This window comes from Eretmochelys imbricata, chromosome 2 (genome assembly GCF_965152235.1).
Source record: "Eretmochelys imbricata isolate rEreImb1 chromosome 2, rEreImb1.hap1, whole genome shotgun sequence".
In the NCBI taxonomy this organism is placed as follows: Eukaryota; Metazoa; Chordata; order Testudines; family Cheloniidae; genus Eretmochelys; species Eretmochelys imbricata.
In genome coordinates, this window is record NC_135573.1 from 204712342 (window position 1) to 204731615 (window position 19274).

The 19274-nt window shown below is 40.2% G+C and overlaps 1 protein-coding gene across 1 annotated transcript in view; it reads left to right on the forward strand.

Annotated features, from left to right (window-relative positions):
* COLQ (collagen like tail subunit of asymmetric acetylcholinesterase) overlaps positions 1–19274 on the forward strand; it is a 65752-nt gene that overhangs the window by 13753 nt on the left and 32725 nt on the right. The window contains exons 2-3 of the mRNA XM_077809316.1: positions 12923–13035; positions 15023–15127. Of these exons, the coding sequence (XP_077665442.1) occupies positions 12923–13035; positions 15023–15127 (218 nt within the window). The remainder of the gene's footprint in view (positions 1–12922; positions 13036–15022; positions 15128–19274) is intronic.

Genomic DNA, 19274 nt, shown 5'->3' on the forward strand with positions numbered 1-19274 from the left:
TCTGATGGTTGTTTGATAGTCTATGCAAACACATTCTTGGTTAACCACCAGTTCCCAGCGAATGCAAGTCCACATCAAGTGACTTACCAACACAATTGGCAGACCTTGGAACTCTTTTGGCAGTTCTGAGCCAAGTATTGAATGGGACTAGAGCAGTGGTTCTCAACCTATTTATCAGTGTGGGCCACATATGCAGCTCTCGGTGTGTTAGTGGGCCACATCTACACAATATACTACCTGTATGGCCCTGCCCTGAGAATGTCAGATGGGCTGCAGCTGTGAGCTGATTGGGCTGCAAATGGCCTGTGGGTTGAGAACCACTGGACTACAGAAACAAATTCTTGTCCTCCAAATGAAGGGGACTGAGGTTCATTGGCTGGACACCATGAGGAAGCCCATGCTGCTACTGACTGCTGAACTTTTATTAGTTATAAATATTTTATTTCTTTTAGTTTTCTGATAGTTTCTGAAAGTGTTTTTGCTGCATTACAGGACAGAGAAAACCCAGTGTTTCTGCTAGGGCTGTCTGAACTATTTTTTGTCAAAACTGTTTTTGATGGCAAATTGGGTTTTCGACAAAACTAAAATGTTTATGCAGAAAATGCCTGTTTCCCGTGGAAAATTTCAAATGATCATTGAAGAAAATTTGGCTGAAAACTTTCCAGTCTGGGATGAAAAAAAGTCAATTTCCAACCAGCTCTAGAGAATTTACAGTCTAATTTCAGATGTGATGCAATGCAGAGAGCAACAAAATGGTTGGGAGGGGACTGGGACTCTAGCAACAAGCCCTCATGGTTCTTCAATTAAATCTTGTGTATGTTCTGTCAAAAGAGCTGTTGCTAGAGCTATCAAAAGGCCCCCTTCACAAGCATTAAATCATTTAAAAAGGGGTTAGTGTCTTGGCCACAGATGTTTTCACTCAAAAAATCATTAATATATACCTGAAGGCTGCTCACATATAGAGTGGTGGTGTCCTTGTGGGGAGAGTGAGAGGAGGCTGAATGAATGAAAGCAAAGCAAAGCAGATGAAAGTTTCACTTTCTGGAGAGTGAGCACATAATCATTAAGAAACTGGCCTGCCCAGCTTGTTGTTTATGGTTAGTTTTGATCAACAGCCAAGTGGGAAACGCACCTGTGATGGAGTGTCAGTGACTAGAGGCCTCTCTCTGCCTGGCAGAGTCTGTCAGTCAGAATTTGGGCAAGCCATCAAGTCAGATATTAGGAAGACAAGCCTTTAGACAGCTGCTGTGATTCTAGTCCGTGATGAAGGTGAGAATGGTGGTTGCACGTAGTGGAAGAGAAACATGTTAAATATTTTTTCCATAGTATCACTTTGTCTGGAAATCTGGTTAAACAAGCTAGCATACCCTTTTTTTAACTTAGACTATAATTGTTTTTTTATAAATCAGATAATTTTGAGCAGTGAAAAACTGAGAGCCTGATTCTGATCTCAAACCGGTGTTATGCTGATGTAGCTCCATTGACTTCAGTGGATTTTCAATAGTTATCCATCTGTAGGTCCATATGGATCCTGAGCCTGCAAAGTGATCCTTCTTCAGAAGGACTCTGTGTGGCTATATGGGCAGAACTAAGGCTATAGTTTGGACCCTGTCTCAGATGGTGGATTTTCAAACCCCTAGCTGAAATAGGCAACATGCCAAAAGAAAATTAAATGCTGCGGCAGTTTAGTTTTAGCATATTTTTTATTTTGAAGCAACTACTAGACACAAAATACATGCATAGGACTAAATAGTGTTCATGCCCTTGATTTGGATATAAGAATAACCCAGACACTAGCAACAATTTAGGTGAAAAATGATAAACACTTTCTAATTCAAGACTGATCCTGTTCCACTGAAACAAACCAGTGTTTTTTTGACTGAACTTGGCAGTGCATGGTGTTTTTGCACAATCAAATCAAAGCTTTCCCAAAATGCTTCACAGTAACCTGTATTTATAACACTGTTGGGTTGAGCAGCACATTCTATACCCATCTACACAGGCAAGTCTAAATGGTATTATATAACATGAGCAGTCCCACTGAAATCCGTGGGATCAATCATCGAACAAGTTACTATTAAGCAAGAATAACGGGGTCAGAATGTAGCCTATGATGATATTTAGCATAACTATCTTATTATGTATGGTTATAAGGTGCCTGTGATATTACGCAATTTGCTCTATTCTGCTGATTTCAAGGAGCTTTGAATCAGGCCCCTAGTGCAGCAATACGGTATATAACCTTAAGGCCTGATCCAGCTGTCACTTAAGACTAGTCAACGGGAACTTTTTATTCAGGAGTAATATTAATGATGCTCTTGCATACTTATACCAGCTGTGGCACAATCCTGGAATTAGGGACACTCTGACGGTCTGAAATATTTAAGATCCGGATTCTACCATCTGTTACACCTATGCAAGATAGGCTGTATTCAAAGTAACCTATGACAGAATATGTTTATATTTTGTTGTGTCGTGACTAAGCTAGAGACAGGAGAATTCAGAAAAATGTACAGAACCACCAAGCCTTTGGTACTTTGAGATCTAAAGTCTATAAGAAGCACTTCAAACATTTTAACACAACACTGTTTTTTGTTTCTTTTGATCAAAGAAAAAAATATTTTTCCTTCTCCCAAATAGAATAAAATCTTCTGCTGAGATTCAAATACCACAACCTAAGAAATTCAAAAAGGTTCTGAATTATGGATTCTTTCTGAGATTGAATTACCCGTCTCTAATCTCATCTGAAACAATGTTTTGGTAGGATCTCTGAATAATATAAATTAACTCTATTTATCTACAGGTGCAATGTAATAAATATTCAAATCTCTTAAGTAAATAAAAACCTTCTGCAGCTCTTGCTGGTGAAAGTGAACAGGTCCCACCTGGTAAAAATACCCTTGTTAAGAAAAGTGATTGGAAGCGAGATTAGTGAAAAGTGGTTTTTATTTTGGATCTTGTGCCCAGAGTGTCTTTACAGCCTAAGTGTGGGATATAATCTGGCATCAGTCGAGTCAAATAGTAACTGGATTCCGTCCTTGGATAACTCTATTCTCTAGCTTATCTGACAAATCCAGATCTGTGATTGAGACAAAGTAGAATAAGTAAAACACCTGCTGACTTGCTTGTTGGGCTACTGAAAACATTTTTGGAATCACATTGCTGCAGACAACCTCTTTGTGCATTGCAGTACTGAGGCTAAGGGACTGATCCAATCCCATTAATGTCAGTGGGAATTGGATCAGGTCCTAAACTGGTAGGATGAAAAACAGCAGAGAGAGGAAAATCTGGATGATGTATTTTGATTGGGTGAAAAAGAGTGCCCAGGCTGCCAGGATTTGAAACCAATGGGAATTTTACTATCAGCTTCAATGGGTTCAGGGCTTGTCCATTTGTAGAGTATTTCCAAATTGCAAAATCCATACTATAGTTCTAAAGAACTAGGATAAACAAATTATGAGCAGAAGAATTCTTCTGTGATAACAAAACGATATGGGCTAGAGTGTGCTGCTGAGGACAACACGGTGCTGCCATCCCACCACAGGAGAATCACTGAGAACTCTCCTGGACCACATGGGAATATGCATCTGTTATACCTTTTCATGAAGTCCTGCTCCAATGGGTCAGTGTGGAGGAGGGGAGAAACACAAAGTCAATGGAACTATACACACAAGCTTAAACTTCAGCATGTGCTGAATTGCTTTGCTGATATGTTCCCCCCCACCCCCAATAAACTCCTATTCAAAATTGCTCCATTTGAAAGTAAAAAAGCAATATTTCCAACTGCCAGCAACTTAAATTCAACCTTGAATCTGATAATCAAGCCACTACAGCCATTGTTGGTTGCATGGGGTCAGATTGACTGGCTGTAAGCAACTGGGGTGCTTCTGCTTCATGGGAAATAAAGGCTTTTGTTGATACATTTGTGTCAAGTTTAGTACTTGTGGCATGCACAGAGCTGGATGTAGCAACACTGTGGTTTTATTTATTATTCAACACACATGGCATGCCGAGTACAAATAGCTTGTCTCAAATGCTGAGATTTACAATATTTTAGTGTAACAAATAGTTTTGGAAAGAATCTGAAAAAAAACACCCCAATTTGAGGAGATTGGGCTGTGTGGAGGCAGTTTAACGTTTTTTTTTATTCTACACTCCTCAATATGTAGGATATTTTTTTCACATTTCCACACCTGCTGCAAAGTAGAATGCTCAATATTATTTGCATGGCAGTACCCAGAATGCACTTCCAGCTCAAGCTATTTCCTAGAGGTGCTGGTTTTTGAAAACTGCAGGGTTTTGGCTGTGCTTGTATGTTCAACTGCTTTTCCATACAAGGTGACGTGGGCTAGCCATGAACCCTCCTGAACCCCATGAGTTTGTACTCAACATGACTGATCTCTGCTGCCCATGCTACACTACTAGTGTTAACATGCTGACACTGTGGGAGCTAGTGTGAGTGTGCCTTCATAAGCTGGGAATCACACCTGCTGTGCCAAGTACAGATGTAGCTAGAGTCGGGGAGCAGTTCCTGCACCAAAGAGCTTACAGTCTAAATAGTCAAGACAGACTCATAGGTCAGAAGGGACCATCATGATCATCTAGTCAGACTGCACATTGCAGGCTACAGAACCTCACCCACCCACCCCACTCCTGTAACAGACCCCAAACCTCTGGCTGAGTTACTGAAGTCCTCAAATCATTGTTTAAAGACTTCAAGTTACAGAGAATCCACCATTTACACTAGTTTAAACCTGCAAGTGCCCCACGCTGCAGAGAAAGGTGAAACCCCCCCAAGGTCTCCGCCAGTCTGAGGCAGGGAAAAATTTCCTTCCTGACCCCCAAATATGGCATGCAGACACCAGGCCAGGGTAGGGGAGTGACTTGCACAAGATCTCTCTGCAGGGTAGGGGCTAAGTCAGGAATAGAACTCAGGTCCCCTGGTTCCAAGACCAGAGCACAATCCGCTAAAGCACATTGCCTCTTTAAGTGTTTTTTACACCAGTGGAAATTCCCAGTATAGACATGCTACAGCATTATAAATCGGAATAAGACCCACTGAGGCAAATTACTTTTTATACCAATACAGCATGTACATAGTCTAGTGGTTTGCACCAGTGCAGCTACATTGGTGTAGCTATACAGATGCAGGAAAACCCAGTGCAGACAAGTCCTTAAGTCGATGACTCTCTATGGAACCCAGAGGTTACAATTTAAATGGAGTTGCTAGTAGAAGTGCTATAGAACTGTACGAGAATACTTTCCTGCCTATCATTCTTAATTATTTGCATCAACACTTTTTATGGGGAGACCTTTTCTAATTTGCTTGTAAAGCTAAGGTTAAATAAATAAAGATGAAGGGAATTCATGCATGTTTTATTAAATAATGGTCCTTAAGAATTAGCAAACTGATTCTGAATAGGAGTCATGTGGCGAAAATCCTGTGCAATGCTTTGAAAATGGCACAGTAAGTAAAAGCCTAGATTTAAATGACAAAAACAAAGATATCCGTGGTAATTTAGACATAGGATTTCATTCGCCATTGCCCAAAGACAACACTACTCTGGTGGTGAAAAAGCGATGTAAAGGCAGTAGGTATACCCACTAGGGAATTCTACTATACATTGACTCTAGGCTGCGCCCCCCAACCCATCACAGCCCTCAATGTGGGGGCATGCCAAGGGTGTAGCCAAAGGAAAGTGGCATGGCTGCAACCCGGTTGTATTCTGGCTCTTCATGGCTGCTGAAACAACCATTAAGAGACATGGGCAGTTGGACATAAATTAAAGCAGCCATAGCTTGTGTGAGATTGCTATAGCTTATGTTAGGCCCCCAGGCAGCCTCAAAATATGTGTGAGGTGCATTGCATAGCTCAATCCGAATGAAGAATTAAGCCCTTTAGATTTAAATAATCAAATTATGAATATTATCCCAGTAAGTATTACAGGCTTTCCAAACTCTTCTGTGCCAGGTGAGTTATATGCTATTTTAGGAACAGCTTTTAGCTGAATAATGTAACAAGTTTCAATCTGGAATCAAAATGTCCTGATTTTGATTGGTTTAAGACACACTCTTAAATGTAATTTTTGTGTGTTGTGATGTTATGATGAAATTCCAGTCCTTGTGAAGAGCATGGAATTGCATTAAATGGTATATTATGTGAATAAAGAGACAGACACAGTCCCCAATCCAGTGAATACGTACTAGAATGTAACACCTCAGCTATTTGCGTCAGCTAGGGGTGCAATTAATCTACAACACTTCTGTCAGATTTGTTTTCATAGGAATTTAATTTGGAAATTTTATATTAATCCCTCTTTTCTAATATTGGATGGTGTCAGATGCTTCATGAGAATGAATGAAACAGGACAATTTATCAAGTGGTCCATTCCGTGTTATCTACATCCAGCTTCCGGCAGTCAGAAGTTTAGGGATACCCAGAGCATTGTGTTGCATCCCTGACCATCTTGGCTAATAACCATTAATGGACCTATCCCCCATGGACTTACCCAATTCTTTTTTGAGCCCACTTGTACTTTTGACCCTCACAACACCCCCTGGTAATGAGTTCCACAGGTTGACTGTGCATAGTGTGAATAAATACTTCTTTATGTTAGTTTTAAATCTGCTGCCTATTCATTTCATTGGATGTGTTATGTGAAGGAGTAAATAACAGTTCCTTATTCACTTTCTCCTCACCCGTCATGATATTACAGATCTCTGTCTTGTCCCCCCTTAGTTGTCTCTTTTCTAAGCTGAACAGTCCCCGTCTTCTGAATCTCGCCTCTAATGGAAACTGTTCCATGACCTTAATCATTTATGTTGCCCTTCTCTGTACTTTTTTCAATTGTAATATATCTTTTTTTGAGATGGGTCGATCAGAACTGTATGTAGTATTCAAGTTGTGGGGCATACACTGGGTTTATATAGTGGCATTATGATATTTTCCGTCTTATCTATTCCTTTCCTAATGGTTCCTAGTATTCTGTTAGCTTTTTTTGACTGACGCTGCACATTGAGCAGATGTTTTCAGAGAACGATCCACGATGACTCCAAGATCTCTTTCTTGAGTGGCAACAGATAAGTTAGGTCCTGTCATTTTGTATGTATCGTTGGGATTACATTTTCCAATGTGCATTACGTTGCATTATCAACATTGACTTTCATCTGCTATTTTGTTGCCCAGTCACCCAGTTTTGTGAGATCCCTTTGCAACTCTTCACAGTCAGCTTTGGACTTAACTCTCTTCAGTAATTTTGTGTTGTCTGCAAACTTTTCTGCCTCACTGTTTCCCCCCTTTTCCAGATCATTTACGAATACGTTGAATGGCACTGGTCCCAGTACAGATCCTTGAGGTACCCTCCTAGTTATCTCTCTCCAATGTGAAAATGGACCATTTAGTCCTACCCTTTGTTTCCTGTCTTTTAACCTGTGACTGATCCATGAGAAGACCTTCCCTCTTATCCCATGACTGCCTACTTTGCTTAAGAGCTTTTGATGAGGGACCTTTCAAAGGCTTTCTGAAAGTCCAAGTATACAGTATCCACTGGAAAAAGAAAAGGAGTACTTGTGACACCTTAGAGACTAACCAATTTATTTGAACATAAGCTTTTGTGAGCTACAGCTCACTTCATCGGATGCATACTGTGGAAAGTGTAGAAGATCTTTTTATACACACAAAGCATGAAAAAATACCTCCCCCCCCCACTCTCCTGCTGGTAATAGCTGGTATCCACTGGATCTCCCTTGTCCACATGTTTGTTGACACTCTGAAAGAATTTTAATAGATTGGTGAGTCATGATTTCCCTTTATAAAAGCTGTGTTGACTCTTCCCCAAAATATTCATATATTCTTTACTATAGTTTGAAGTTAGGATCAACTCCGGAGCCTCTTTAAAAAATTGCATTACATTAGCTATTCTTCAGACATCTGTTGCAGAGGCTGACTGAAGTGACAGGTTACATACCACAGTTAGTAGTTCTGCAAGTTCATATTTGAGTTCCTTTAGAATACTTGGGTGAATAGCATCTGACCCTGGTGACTTTTTACTGCTTCTCAATTTGTTCCAACAACTCCTCTATTGACACCTCAATCTGGTGTCAATCTGGTTCCTCAGATTTGTCACCTAAAAAGAATGGCTCAGGTATGGGAATCTCTCTTTGTACTGAAGACCGATGCAAAGAATTCCTTTTGCTCCTCTGCAATGGCCTTGTCTTTCTTGAGTGCTCCTGTAGCACCTCGATCGTCCAGTGGCCATTCTGATTGTTTGACAGGCTTTCTGCTTCTGATGTAATTAAAAGAAAATTGCTGTTGATTTTTGGGTCTTTTGCTGGTTGCTCTTCAAATTCTTTTTTGGCCTGCCTAATTATACTTGACTCGCCAGAATTTATGTACCTTTCTATTTTCCTCAGTGGGATTTGACTTCCAATTTCTAAATGATATGCAGTGTAGTTGTAGCTGTGTCAATCCCAGGATATTAGAGACATAAACTGGGTGAGATAACAGACATTGGCCCAATACAAGATATTACCTCATCCACCTTGTCTCTCTAATTTTTAAATGATTTCTTTTTGTTGACTCTTTTACTCTGTTTTTTAGCCATGATGGCATTTTTGACCTTTTTTTTTTTAAGAATACATATATATATATATATATATATATATATAGTTTGAGTCTCTCTTATGATGTTTTTTATAAAGTTTCTATGGAGCTTCTAGGCATTTCACTCTTGGGACTGTTCCTTTTAATTTCCATTTAATTAGCCTCCTCATTTTTGTGCGGTCCCCTTTTTTGAAGACAAATGCTACTGTGGTGGGTTTCTTTGGTACTTTCCCCTCTACATGGATGTTAAATTTAATTACATTATGATTGCTATTACTGAGCGGTTCAACAGTGTTCATTTCTTGGAGCAGATCCTGGGCGCTGCTTAGGACTAAATCAGGAATTGCCTCTCCCCTTCTATGTTCCAGGACTAGCTGCTCCAAGAAGTTGTCATTAATGGTGTCTAGAAATTTTATCTCTGAATCGCATCCTGAGGTGACCTATTTCCAGTCCATATGGGGATAGTAGAAATCCACCATTGTAACTGGGTTTTCTGTTTTCATAACATCTCTAATTTCTGTGAGCATTTCACAGTCACTGTCACCATCCTGATCAGGTTATCAGTAGTAATATATTCCTATTGCTATACTCTTCCTATTCAAGCATGAAATCTCTGTCCTTAGAGATTCTATGGGACTGTTGGAGTCATTTAAGATTTTTTTTACTATATTTGACTCTATGCTTTCTTTTAGATATAGTGTCACTCTGCCACTAGTGTGACCTACTCTGTAATTCCTATATATTTTGTGCGATAATATTACCAGGCCCCATTGATTATCATTATTCCACCATGTTTATGTGGTGCCTATTATATCAGAATTAAATACCAGTCACTCAAGTTCACCCATCTTAGTATTTAGATTTCTTGCATTTGTGTATAAGTAAATTATAAACTTATAAAATTTGTCAATATTTAGTTGTGTGCCTTCGTGTGATGTAATTGAATTGGCCCCTTTTTCATTTGACTATTTCTCTTCAGCTCCTACCCTTACTCCTGAAGAATTAATACAATTATGGAAGAGTTAGCAAGATTATTCTATTGTGCCCCACCCATCAGCCAGCAATTAAAGTGTCAGCTAACTTCTGATTGCAGAATCTTTATGACTAGTGATGATGTATGAATCAGAAATAACACAACTTGATTTTCAGTTCCAAGGCTGACTTAGGTCAATCTGAGCACATGTGATCTGGAAGCCACTGAGGGAATGCATATAGCTTCCCTGACTGGACTGTAAACTTTGAGAAGTTTAGTGGGCGAGTGGCAAAAAATGTTTCCTGTCTGAATGCCAGTGGCAAAGGGAACTGGTAAGATGCAGATCCAAGAAGTTTTCCTGGAAGAGAAGAAATGTCATTTGAAGTAACCTGGGTGGTACCTTTCCTTGGAATGAAAGCAAAGTCTCAGGGCTTGGCTACATGGGGAAAAAGCTTGTAGTAGCTAGTGTGCACTAGGTACTCTGAACTAGCTACTCCACTAAAACTCCCCATGTTAATGCGTTTACTGCAGCCTAAGAGTGCCTTTGTGCATTAAGGGAGTGCATTAAGCTAAACCACCCGAGGGCACTGGGTGTGCAGTAAGGGTATCCACACAGGGTATTAGTACGGAGTAGCTAGTGCATTTTACATTCACAACATAGTTTGCTATGCACTAAACTTCCCATGTAGAAAGCCCTGAGTGAGTGGTGAATGGATTTAAGGGTTAGGGCCGAGCTTCTCAAAGGCATTGTGTGCCTAACCCCCACTGAAATCAATGGGAGTTAGGTGCCTAAGCACCTTTGGGGATTTGGCCCTAGGTGCTTTGACAAAAGGTGTGGTTGTCCCTCTAATGGGCGGCTGAAGGTTGTTCAGTTCTCTAAGAGAGAGACTGAGTGTATGAGAACAAAGATAATGCTTTTAGACAGGGCTATGTTTACTAAGTCCAACTAATTTTAATTTGGTATTTTTTTTAGATGTTAGTTCTTTTAGTAATTTCTTTGTATGTTGTTGTTCTTTCAAACCTGGTTTATTACTTCTGTCCTGGGTTAGTATATTGCTGTTCAATTTGATTAAGATTTATTTACATAATCTATCTCCTTGTCTATGGCAAATGCAGTGCTTGAACTCACACGAAAATGCAAAAGATACGGAATAGAACCTAATGTGACCACATCTGCACACGGTGCTCACTGTTACAGAAGAATCCGGGGAGACACTTTCAGCCGCGATTAATTTAAACACTAAAAATTAGAGTTAATTTGGCAGCCATAGAAATCTAGGGTTAGACTCTGGCCCCTACTCCAGCTCCTATATGCCACTCAACATTGGCCTGTGGGGCTGATAAAGAGGCTACAGTGGGTCAGAGGAGAATTCCCCAAGCAAAGGAGGAGTGTAGGGCTGATGTAAGTGGCATTATGCTGCCCTCCCTGGCCGTGGGGATGGGGGTGGAATGGGGCCTAAGGGATCAAGCTTGTAGAGCTCAGTGCTTTGGGGATTCTGGACTTCAAACAATCTAACCCTGGGAGCACCCGGGCATGGCTGGCTGTCCTGCTTTATGGCTGGGGAAAGCAAGTAAAGAACATCCGAAATCATCACTGACTACTTCAAAGAAGGCATTCCATCAGCCATCCAAGGCAATGCAATACTCCTGCCAGTTCTGACAAAACCTTACACTTGACGTCAATGACCTTGCAAAGTACTCACTGCTGCCCCCATTACCAGATGCTCCTTCCTGAGCAAAGTGAGCACAAAGGTGATAGCAACAGTAGCCTGACTCAGATGGGAAAAAAGTTCCTGACCTTGCAGAAACCAGGCCTCCATACTTATTCTGCATGTTTCCTCTGAAAGCGACGATACCTCTGACGTACACACAGCACATAGCAGGAATGGGTGGAACAGCCACCTGCGGGCTTTAATCATTCCTTGCAGAACGTCATGATGCTCCTCCTCCAGATGGAGTCCTGTTGGGCTCAGCGTTGTCATCCTTTCTCTTCAGCATATATATTTGAAAGCACTCAGAGAGACTGTGAGATGAACTACTGCATCAACACTATACTGAAGGCCTTCAGGCGCATGTTACTTTCTGCACCAATGCAGCCTCTGCCATCACCTAGCAGCCACAGTGCCTTTGATGGGACCCCTGGACTCTTGCCAATAGTACTTTGGTATTTTAAAGGACTATGAGAGGTCAAGTTCTCAGTTCTAAGTCTCATCCAAAAGACAGAAACTCCAGCTATACAGTGCCCCAGCATTTAGTATTGTCTAGTATAGTATTCTGAAAACAGCTACATGGCAAGTCACTAGGTTTTGTTTCCTCAGAATTGAGCAATACTGAGAACAGGAATAATGGCCACCAATAAAATGATGAAATGATATATGCAAGTAATAGGTTATAATTGGTTGCACCTCAGCTGAGTGAAAATTATTCATCTTAGGTGGCAAATTGATAAGGTTTTTTTTCCTGCCCCTTTCACTTCATAACCGCTTTAGAATGTTACTTGGAAATGTTAAAGGAAAAACTCCCCTTAGGTACTCTGATCTATCTCGCCACCCAGGTGAGCCTACTTTTGTGATCGATAGTCCCTTACACCAAGTATCACAGCAATATCCAGGTTACTCCCAATCCCAAAGGACCAGTTACTTATCCCAGGTCAGTTGCACCTTAGATCTCATACCAAAGACCACACTTGTAGCCAATCCTACAATAAGCTATGTGAAGATCTATTAAAAAGGAAAAAGAGAGTTATGTACAAGTTTAAAGCTGCTAAATATAAATACACAAATGAGTTACAATCTTAAGTTTGAAAAGTTTCTATAATCAGCTAACGCTATATGTCCTTTAGGGCTAACCCAGGCTAAGCAGCTGGGGATCTCTTGCTTATGCCTCCCTCAGAGACCAAGAGGCATAGAGATACCTAGTTCTTTTTGTGTGGGGTTTTTACCCCCTTCCTGCCATGTGCTCTGAGCTGAAAACTCAGCTGATGGGAGGAGTCCACTTGAATGACTCATCTTCACGGGGAGGAGAGCAGAACAACAAAAGTCTTTTGTCCTCTGGTAGATGGTACGTAGGGAAATTCCAGTTACGACGACCCACAATATCAATGGACTTTTCCTTCTGCAAAGGGCTTAGCACCTTCTGTTGAAGATCTGCCCTTCACCCTAATTAATATTGCTCTTCTGTCTGGTGATTTACGCAGTGACAGAGGCTCACTATACAACTACTCAAACATTACTTTACAATATGGGCTACAGAGGTCATAAGAGAGATTAATGCACCTACATTTTTCAAGCCATTTGAATCTAGCAGCATTTGCCCGTTAGTAATGGCTGAGTGTTTCTTTTGAACAGACCTCCCTTGCTTGGAACAGAAGAAACGAATTAATAACAGAGCATGCTGTCTCCTTGCCCCTCCTCCGCCGCCGTTATTTCCACCACCGTATTTCAAACAGGGCTGGGATTCTGTAAGTATTGCCTGGGAGCATTTCTCTTGCCTCTCCTATTTTTGTTTTTTTAAATACACGCGTGTATCCTTTCTTAGCACTTTCTGGTTGTTGTATTCCAGCAATCTCATCTCGCCATACAGTGCAGCAACAGGAAACACTTTATTGTTTTCATTTTGAATGGATGCTAACTCAGTCTCCAATTGTTTGTGGGCTGGCACCCAGCTTTTAGTAATCTGATATTGACTCAACACCTCCATCTTTGTTTGCTTTGGACAAATAGGTCAGCTGACAAAACAGTCTCCCTACTGCATTTCCATCAGCTTTTCCTCAGCATCCACTCTGTGTATGCGCTGTGTATGGAATCCCTGCTTTAGTCAGATCTGTATAGCTATGATTGTTACTCAGTGCTATGAATTGGCTCTTTGCCTATCTTATCATAGCAGTGTTGTCTGCTCACTTACATGTGTCACCAGCCTACACTGGCTCCCACACATTTTCTCCCCGGGAGGGAGAATTTTCTCATTGGCCTCTTGTTAATTTCTCATTGTTAATGCCCCACAACTATTGTGAGCTATTTTTCTTTGAGATCCAAGGCAAATACTCCGATGATTTCCAATACTGTGTAAGTTATCATATTATACTAATATTTTAGAATCATAGAAATGTAGGGCTTCAAGAGATCATCTAGTCCATCCCCTTACATTGAAGCAGGATTAAGTATACCTTGGATATTTTGTCAAGAATGTATAGAGGGTGTGATCTAAACCCTTTGAAGTCAGTGCTAAAATGCCCATTAACTTCAATGGGTTTTGGATTAGGTTTATAGCACTACTCCCACCAAACTGAAGAAACCAGAACTTTCTAATATTCTGAAGTTCTGGCTAGTGTTTAGAATGAGTACGTTATTTTTTGTTTAGTCTCTTAGTCAGCTACAGTACTTAAAAGCTACTGTTTAAATCCAACTGTATAATCACAAGTAGAGACATTTTTCCTGAAAGCGTACCTTATCATTATCTTCTTATTAAAAATGTATATAAAACAAATTAATCTCTGTGTCTCTAGGATCCTCACGACCTGAGCCCCAATATTCTCTGCTGAGGGGTTTTTCAGCAGTAGCATGTTACTTTAGTTCTAAACTCTTGCTTGAGGAATGGATCTTCGCTTTTGCGAGTGAAGACAGGTTTTGTTAATCCCAGTTATTCCATATCATTATTCTTATGCATTTCAGTATTAGTATTCTTATGCTAGCAGGCATAAGCAAGGTGGTTTGCTAATGCAAGCCAGTTACTGATGGTCAAGTACTGTGGTTGAGGGAACCAGCTCTAGTACTGTGCTTAAGATTTTTTGACTGACTGACTCTAGGTTTCCCCTCTCTGTCTTAACAATAAGATACTGTGCTGGGCCCTGGTGCATGCTCTAACCTGATTACAGTCTATGCTCATTTAGGGCTTTATCCATTGGGAGTCAATGGGAGATTTTCCCCTGACTTTCAAAGGAGTTGGATCTGGCCTGTAATGAATGAATATCCATGCAGTTAAATATCACTAGAGTGAAGTTTACTCAGTCGAGAGCACAGGTTAATGTAGTTTGTATTATTAGAGCAAAGAGGCTATTTCTGGGCTGTGCTGTTACTCATAAATTGTGCCTGTAAGGAGCTGAGTCAAGTTTAAGAATAGATTTGGGTCCCACACTAGCTGAGAGGGCATGCCATGGTGCTGGCACACTGTTATGACAGTGCTGTTAGAAGGGAGGATGAAACGTGGGGTGGGTGATGATAATTAAGATGGTTACTGAAGTGATGATAATTAAGTTTCCATTAAGAGAAATGCATGATAAACCACAAACCTGCACTGGACCCTTGTAAGTGGGTGGTATTAAATGCCCTAGAGATCTGTACTGTTGCTGATTGATTGTTCATGCCTCCCTGTATGATGTGTATTGATGTGTGTGGATGTGTGTGTGTGTGTATATATATATATATATATATATATTTCTTTTTGTTTAGAAGCTGCTTACCCTTGATATGAAACATTTATGTCAAGAGCTTCAGATAACACAAGCTTCACGTGAACCAGAATTCAATTGCCCTTCAGGGCCTCCTGGCCCCCAGGTTAGTACTGTATCTTAAACAATACCCTTCCATGTTCTGATCTGTTCTAAGCTCCTTACAAAGCTGCGGCAGTTTTGAAAATGGTATTTAATTTTTCACAATATTTTAAACTAAGGTTGGCCTTTTTAAAAAGTTGGCATAAATAACATATTTGTCTATTTCCTCTCTCTGCCTACTGCCCTCCAGGCAAAGACTTGAGGTTGCACTTCATTTTCATCTGCTTTAAACCAGCCTAAAGTCTTGAATCATTTAACCTCCATGGAAATTTCAGGAACCATCATTTCAAGCCTTCAACTAGTCTCTACTGGTTTTCTTTTAATATTGGTCTCTGTTGTTTTCTGCTGGAGGATCAAGAGCTCTAGAAATGAGTACTCTACTAGCAGAATATCCATTGCTCTGTTTAGAAACCTACTTGCCAACTGGAAACAGTAGGAACCAGCTGAAAATTTTCTGCAGGAATTTCCACTAGGGAATCCATCTTTCTAGGCATGGAGGATTGGATAAGACTCTTGCCAGAGCACTACAGTGCGGATCCAGTATTGACTGGTGAGTGGAACAAAGCTCTCCCTCAATGCTGAGTGCAACATTTCTGCAAGGTGGGCTGTTGAGGACCAGAAAATGAAAGACGGGATCCAAGAGTTGGACAGTGTTTCGCACATGTCAGCTCAGAAGACCATAAAGCCTCAGAGCCCTCACAGAATGGTATGTTTTGCAAAGGTGGATTCTACACAGACACCAATAAATGCCATATTATGAGGAAAGGTCCACAACACTGATTAAAACCTGTGCAGTTTTATCTTAGTGAAATATTTGTGTCATAAATTAAATGCATACAGTCTATACATTAAAGGCAATATGGTGCAGTGGCTAGGGCACTGGGCTGGGACTTGGGAGACCTGGTTTCTATTTCTAACTCTGCTACTGACCTGCTCTGCAACCTTGGGCAAGAAACTTTATCTATCTGTGCCACTGTTTCCCCTCCCATTCTTTGTCAAATTCGCTTGTAAAGAAGAGGATTAGGAATTTTATGCCAGAACGTTTTGGTCCTTTTGAAATGAAATTACTTTAAAATGTTCCTCCCAGGGAAATTTTCATTTTTTCATAGCAATTCAGAATGGCATTTTGTTCGGGAAATGTGGGAGTTTGTCATGGGTGAGAAATTCCAGTTTCTACTCAGCTCTAATTGTAAGGTCTTTGGGTCAGGGACTGTCCTATACTATGAAATGTACAGTGCCTAGCACAATGGGGCCTTGATCTAGGTTAGGGCCTCTAGACACTGCTGCAATACAAATAATACCGAAAATATGTACTATGCTACAGTAGAATCTCACTAATGCATGTTTATGACTAGGAGATCTTTTGGGAATCACTGTATTTTACATATTAATAAGTGCACAAACACAATTTTAAAAATCAACGCTAATAGGCTTTGTTCAAATGGAATTTAGTTTTAATTATTTACACAATAATACTTCATAGTAGACTAGTAACTATTCTGTAGTGTATTTTGTAAAAATAATAAGGTCTCATTATAGCGCCTTGTCATTATATCTTTGCTGAAACGTGGGGTGAGGCAGACATATTTTGCATATGGTGTGTGTAGATTAGTGACGTGCAAATGATCATGGTTCTCTTGTACTATACTGAGCAGTGTCTTATGTACATTATTACACAGTCCCACAATGTACTCAGTGATGTTCCAAAGGATTTATGAAGCTGCGATATGTGGGAAAGATGACAATAGTTATTTGAGTCTAAAAATAGAACTCCTGAAACACTGAATACATCAATTCTTCCTTTAACTAAAAGAGCAATAATGCTGAATGTGATGGTCTACAAAGACCATTGACACAAATAGTATTAATAAAGTGGCTAAAGAATTTATGAAATTTATTTTCTTAGAGCACTTGTGTCATAAATATAAAGGGAAGGGTAAACACCTTTTAATCCCTCCTGGCCAGAGGAAAAACCCTTTCACCTGTAAAGGGTTAAGAAGCTAAGATAACCTCGCTGGCACCTGACCAAAATGACCAATGAGGAGACTAAATACTTTCAAAGCTGGAGGGAGGGGAAACAAAGGGTTTTCTGTGTGATGCTTTTGCTGGGACCAGAGCAGGAATGCTGGTCAGAACTCCTGTAAAGAGTTACTAAGCAATCTAGTAAGATATGCGTTAGATTCTGTTTTGTTTAAATGGCTGATAAAATAAGTTGTGCTGAATGGAATGTATATTCTTGTTTTTGTGTCTTTTTGTAACTTAAGGTTTTGCCTAGAGGGATTTTCTATGTTTTGAATCTGATTACCCTGATTTACCATCCTGATTTTACAGAGGGGATTCTTTTACTTTTTTCTCCATTTCTTTTCCCCTTGTCTCCATAGCTCTCCTGTGGGCAGCCTCCCTTTCCTCCTCAGCATGCTTCCATTCTTTTTCCTTTGCCTCCATAGCTCTCCTGTGGGCAGCCTCTTTGGCTGTTTCTACCTTGGGCTCTGTCATGTTTGCCTCTCTGTTTTTTAACTAACTTTACACCCAAGAGTTAGAAATAAAACAAACAAACAAACAAAAACTTGGCTTGTCAAATATATATATATATATATATATATAGGTTGTGCTGTAACCAGATTCCTATGTTCTCTGATAGGGATTGTCAGCCTACAGAAAAATCCTTTAAAAAAAACCTAACACCTTTGTCTCCAGGCAAATAGACAGAAAAACCCCTCTAGTTGCTCTTAGCTAAAAAAAACCCACCTCTTCAGGTCTGTGAAGAACTTGTGAATTTCCCTGCAGGAGGTTAACTACCCTGCCTTTAGGTAGAGAAACTCCAGCTCACAAAAGCAAGCTCCCTTTTGTCTCTGCTCTGGCCCCAGGCAGAGACAAAAAAACTGTAATTGCTTTCAGCTTAAAACCTGTTTCCAAGCAGCCCAAAGGAAAAAGAAAGAAAAAAAATTCCTTTTAAAATCTGTGCTTCTGGTTCAAAGAAAAAATCTCAAAATGATTTCAAATTAATCCCCAAAAAAATCTCAAATTGATCCCACCGCTATCACCATGTCAAGGTTCCTTCCCCACTCTGAACTCTAGGGTGCAGATGTGGGGACCTGCATGAAAGAGCCCCTAAGCTTATTCTTACCAGCTTAGGTTAACAGCTGCCACCATCAAAGTGTTACACAAAGAACAGGGGAAGTGCCCACTTAGAAACGTCTCCCGCCCAAAATATCCCCCCAAGCACTACACCCCCTTTCCTGGGGAAGGCTTGATAAAAATCCTCACCAATTTGCATAGGTGAACACAGACCCAAACCCTTGGATCTTAAGAACAAGGACTAAAGCAATCAGGTTCTTAAAAGAAGAATTTTAATTAAAGAAAAAGTAAAAGAATCCCCTCTGTAAAATCAGGATGGTAAATCAGGGTAATCAGATTCAAAACATAGAAAATCCCTCTAGGCAAAACCTTAAGTTACAAAAAGACACAAAAACAGGAATATACATTCCATTCAGCACAACTTATTTTATCAGCCATTTAAACAAAACAGAATCTAATGCATATCTTACTAGATTGCTTAGTAACTCTTTACAGGAGTTCTGACCAGCATTCCTGCTCTGGTCCCGGCAAAAGCATCACACAGAAAACCCTTTGTTTCCCCTCCCTCCAGCTTTGAAAGTATCTTGTCTCCTCATTGGTCATTTTGGTCAGGTGCCAGCGAGGTTATCTTAGCTTCTTAACCCTTTACAGGTGAAAGGGTTTTTCCTCTGGCCAGGAGGGATTTAAAGGTGTTTACCCTTCCCTTTATATTTATGACAACTTGAAAACAATTGGCTGTCAGGTCGTACTACAATCATGGAGTAGCATGTCTGGGAATTTTTAATTATAAACTGTTGGAATGTGCATTATAAAGGATTCATGGTTCCCAAGCTTAGAGCAGAAAATCCTCTGGACAGTATCATTTCAGCTCCTGGCACATGGAATGGAAATATTGGTACTAAAATAAACAAATAATCTACGATAATAGCTCCAAACACCTTTTTTTTTGTAACTTGAATGTCCCTGATGTGAGTCACACTGAACATTCTCTACAGAATCTGAGATGAATTTTACGTTTTCATTTTACCTCATATATATACATAGCTGGCCAAATTCTACTCTGAATTACACCA